We start from the raw sequence: 4,175 nt of genomic DNA on the forward strand, positions 1-4,175 counted from the left end.
TCTCTCTCTCTCTCTCTCTCTCTCTACTCCCCAACAAATTTCACCCTATAATGCTTCTTCTCACACTGGTGTTTTCAGCCTTTATAGAAATCAGATGCTCATCAGGTACTCACCTGACCCCTTCCCACCTGGCTCTACCAACCCCAAACACCTGTTACTGAAGAGCCTGTGCTTCAAAACAGGGCTGGCTGGCCCCAGGTGAAAAGGGCAGGTCATCCTGTTACTAGGATAGGATTCAGCAGCATCACACCATAACTCCCTTTTTAAACCTTCCTATTATTTACTTTTCTGTCAAGACTGCTCTCTGTTCATTGCCCAGACTGATTCTACTCTGCTGAATGCCCAAACTATTGAAGTTACATTCTTTACCTTTTACATTCCCTGTTTTATATCACCAGGAGGCCCAAAGACACAAAGATTCAGTGTCACTCAGTCTCCATTAGGGAGCTAGTGTGGGGCAGGTGCTAAAGTTCTCAGTTAACTAGTCCAAAGGTTGCCAGTTTAAGGCCATAGCAGAAGTGTTCATGGTGTGGCCTGTCAGATTCTCACAAGCTGTGCTAAATGCCTTGTCAGAAGGATGTGTGAGGAAAATCTCCGTTAGGTACCAGAGTATGACAGCTCTGTGCATTAGGTCACCCAAGGACCTAACATGCAGGCACAGAGGCTTCTGCAATCTGTAAAAAAAATTCCCCAGTCACACCTTTTCCAGTGTTCTCTGACCCTTTATTTTCATTATGATATTAAGGAAACAATCTCTTTCTCATATGGGAGGCACAATAGAAACTCTTCAAGGCAGGAATGATGGGCAAAGCCTTCCCCATTTTGAATTTGGGAAGAGTATCTTGGATTTGCTCAGTGTCTGAGCTCCAGTTGGTGCAGTGAAAGGGCTGCCAGGGAGGATCAGACACCTGTTTCTGCATTGGTCTGTCCTCCTGCAAGCCTCCTCTTTACAGAGACAACAGGCAGGGGCTAGCACAGGAGGCCATTCCATTATCTTTATCTTCTGCTGACCATTAACTGTAAGAATCCAGCCCCATTGCCACCTCTTGAGCAATAGATGGGGCCAAGGCAAAATGAAGGACTGCCATGAGATTTTCACTCACTGATGGTAATTGTTTCTAGAATATAGCGGAGGCCTGTAATGTCAGAATAATGCCAAGTCAAATACTTGTCTTTCTTTCAGTTTACTGTCAAGTTTTGCTTGGCAAGCTAAGCTTTTGTTTTTAAGAAATATCTTTAACCTTTATGGATAGGAGTTTTCAAAATGGGAGGTAAATTTAATTGATGCAGCAATATTTGTGCTGAAAAATATTTAATCCAGTATTGTCACAAGCAAAATATTTTTTCAGTCTTTCTTGTTTTACTTTGTGTATTTGGCAGCACCTTGGGTAGAGTCATTTTTACTGTTTCCTCTGCTGTTCATCTGGGTCTTCCATGTCCAGCAACTTGGGAGAGGGGAAAAAAGAGTGCAACATTTTTCTATTTCAATCTGTTTTTCTATCCAATTACCCTTTGTTTTAACCTGTCACTGAAAAAGAAAAGACAAGAGAACTGATCAGTCCTCATTGCTTATGCTTTCTGCATCTCTTAGAATGGAAATGGAAATGAATGCTATTTTTCAACAAAAGGAAATTGAGAAAGCTCATCGTAAAGGGCTACTGGGTCTGGAAGCACCTTTCTTGTACCATGGTATGCCAGTTAGCTCAGCTGGTTTCCGTGGTAGGCACCGACTGCCTGATGGCCACCTTCCTAGTGACTTATATGTTCATCGAACCATGCTTGATGACCTTCATGGCAACTCCGTGCTCGTGGCGACCAGCCCATACCCTCCTGTGAGCAGTCTACAAAGAGAGAGAGGTCGTAGGCCAGGAAGAAGAGCTGGGACTCACAAAACTGGAGACTGCAACAGCAATGGCAGCAAGAGCCAAACTGAAGACAAGTCTGCTGACTCTGCTTCTGTTGCAGCTGATGATGAGAAAGAAGGCAAGAGAGAAGCAGAAGCTGAGACACCAAGCAAACAGGAACAAAACAAAGCCCATGCTGAGCCTTCTGCTACAGTTGCCAAAAGCTGTAAAGAGTTTGAACCTGGCCTGAGAAAAAGCTGTGCTACTCATGAAATTCCCACTGGAACAAACGTCTGCAGCAGTGCAAATGAGAAGGACTCCAGTAACTCCTGTACAGCCTTTGATGATAAGTACACGTATCCATCTGCACTGACATTCTCAGCACTGCCATATGGATTCCCTCTACCCAGTAACCCACTACTACCTCCAGGTTTGTCAAATCTTCGCATAATAATTTGATGTCATATGAATTGTTTTTAGTTGATTAGCTCTCATTGTTCTCTCTTTATTTTAACCTTATTTCCCAATTTCCAGAATTTTAAAGAAGTTAACTGAGTTAACCAGTGGTTTGTGCTACAATTAACAGTAACAATGGCTTGATATATGCCTATGGGTGATGGCAAACAAATGCAATCTCTCCCATTTATAGTGCATTTTCCATGTTGTTTTCCTGGCATAATGATAGTTTTATTCTTTAAGGCAGTGATGTTCAATACTGCTGAAGTACTCAGGCAAGAGACGGAGTGGCAAAGGGGGAACTTCACAAAACAAACTCCTACAAACTGATGTAATGCTTGTGCCATGCTACTGTGCTGTTGTAACAAGATTACATCACATGTAGATGTGACACTAACACACACCATGTGTTATATCAGGGTCATGCAATCATTCCCTTCAACTCTATTCAGTGTATTCCATACTCTGAGGATAGATGCCAGGATAGGAAGGATCCTGGCAGCAACTACCTGTTTGATCAGTGCTTCTTGGTTTGTCAGGTAGCACGGGGAGTCTTCCTATAAATTGCCAGAAATGAAATGTATACCCAAGACTTGAATTCTCTGACAGTCAGCTATAGTCCTCTAAGAGATGTCTCTGTCTCAAACCACAGATTGAGGATTACTGTTTTGCTGCAACTGCTAAATGCTTTAATGGCAGTGGGTCCAATATGGACAAAACTTCCATTCACTTAAATGAAGGTAGGCTCAGATCTACATCCAAGAACATGCACAAGAGCCAGTCTGTGTCACTACTGAATGAATTCTGCAGCTTGCCGGCAAGCATTAAATATGTGTTTTCTGTCTGCAAAGTAAATACAGGTTAAGGCAGCACAAAAATAAACAATGTTGCTGCAGTTTCTGAAAGTGGTGCTCGCTCTCATCCATTCTCTTTCTGCATGTGTTTACAGCAGATCTGGGGTGTGATGAGTTGAGGTTAAATAAGGATGTGGACGCAGGTAACAATAAACTGTTCCCAAATGTCACTGAATAGAGATTTTAAAAAATGTCATTTAACAAAAAAGAAAAAAATAAACCCTTCAGAATCAGAAAGCGATGAGTGACAGCTTCGTATTTTGCTTAAGACTTAGCTATATGCATGTGACTATGTAGCATTGTTAGTGTATGAAGTAGATACTGTAGGTGTGTATAAACTCTTAATGAGCTTTTCCTATTGCTTTGTCAATCAAAATAATGCAAGTAAAACATTTTTGTTTCTTATTAAAGGAGGACACAGCCTGATTTTGAATGGAGAAGATATTTCTTCTGTTGAAGACATTCGCAAATGGACGGTCAATGACGTATTCAATTTTATTATTAGTCTCCCAGGTTGTTCAGACTGTGCTCAGGTGATCATTAATATTAATCACATTTACCATACATGTTTAGATCTTTAAAGATACATATCCTGAGTTTAAAGTCGGGATAATATTTAGCTGGGATTGCAGCCATGTAATAAAAGACAGTTCCTTTCCTAAAGGAACTGTGGTGTTGATTAATGCTCTTTGGTATGGATGAGGGGATAAGTGATGCGGGAATAGTTAGGGGAAGCATAAGGACCCCATCCCCTGCCTTCTCCCCAGTCTCCAGGAGAGCACTTTGCACAATTTGGGGACAGACAGAAGCAGCTCTTTTTTTTTCTTAGGACATTCATGTAACCAACCTACGATTTCAGTAGTCAAGGGATGGTGAAATTACTCGTTCCATTTTCCTCTGAAAGATCACTTGCAATGTAAACAGAAGGCTGGACATTTTCATATTCATAGATAAAGAAAAGATGAGTGTAATAAAAGCCTCCTTTATTGATCACAAAATACTTACTTTCACTAAAATAATG

General features: G+C 41.3%; 1 protein-coding gene across 1 annotated transcript in view; it reads left to right on the forward strand.

Annotated features, from left to right (window-relative positions):
* Positions 1–4,175, forward strand: part of SAMD7 (sterile alpha motif domain containing 7) — a 21,450-nt gene that overhangs the window by 6,688 nt on the left and 10,587 nt on the right. Inside the window, exons 5-6 of the mRNA XM_019503038.1 lie at positions 1,592–2,274; positions 3,566–3,687. Coding sequence (XP_019358583.1) covers positions 1,592–2,274; positions 3,566–3,687 — 805 coding nt within the window. The remainder of the gene's footprint in view (positions 1–1,591; positions 2,275–3,565; positions 3,688–4,175) is intronic.

Source organism: Gavialis gangeticus, unplaced genomic scaffold, assembly GCF_001723915.1.
Source record: "Gavialis gangeticus isolate Ggan-Ray unplaced genomic scaffold, GavGan_comp1, whole genome shotgun sequence".
Taxonomy (NCBI): Eukaryota; Metazoa; Chordata; order Crocodylia; family Gavialidae; genus Gavialis; species Gavialis gangeticus.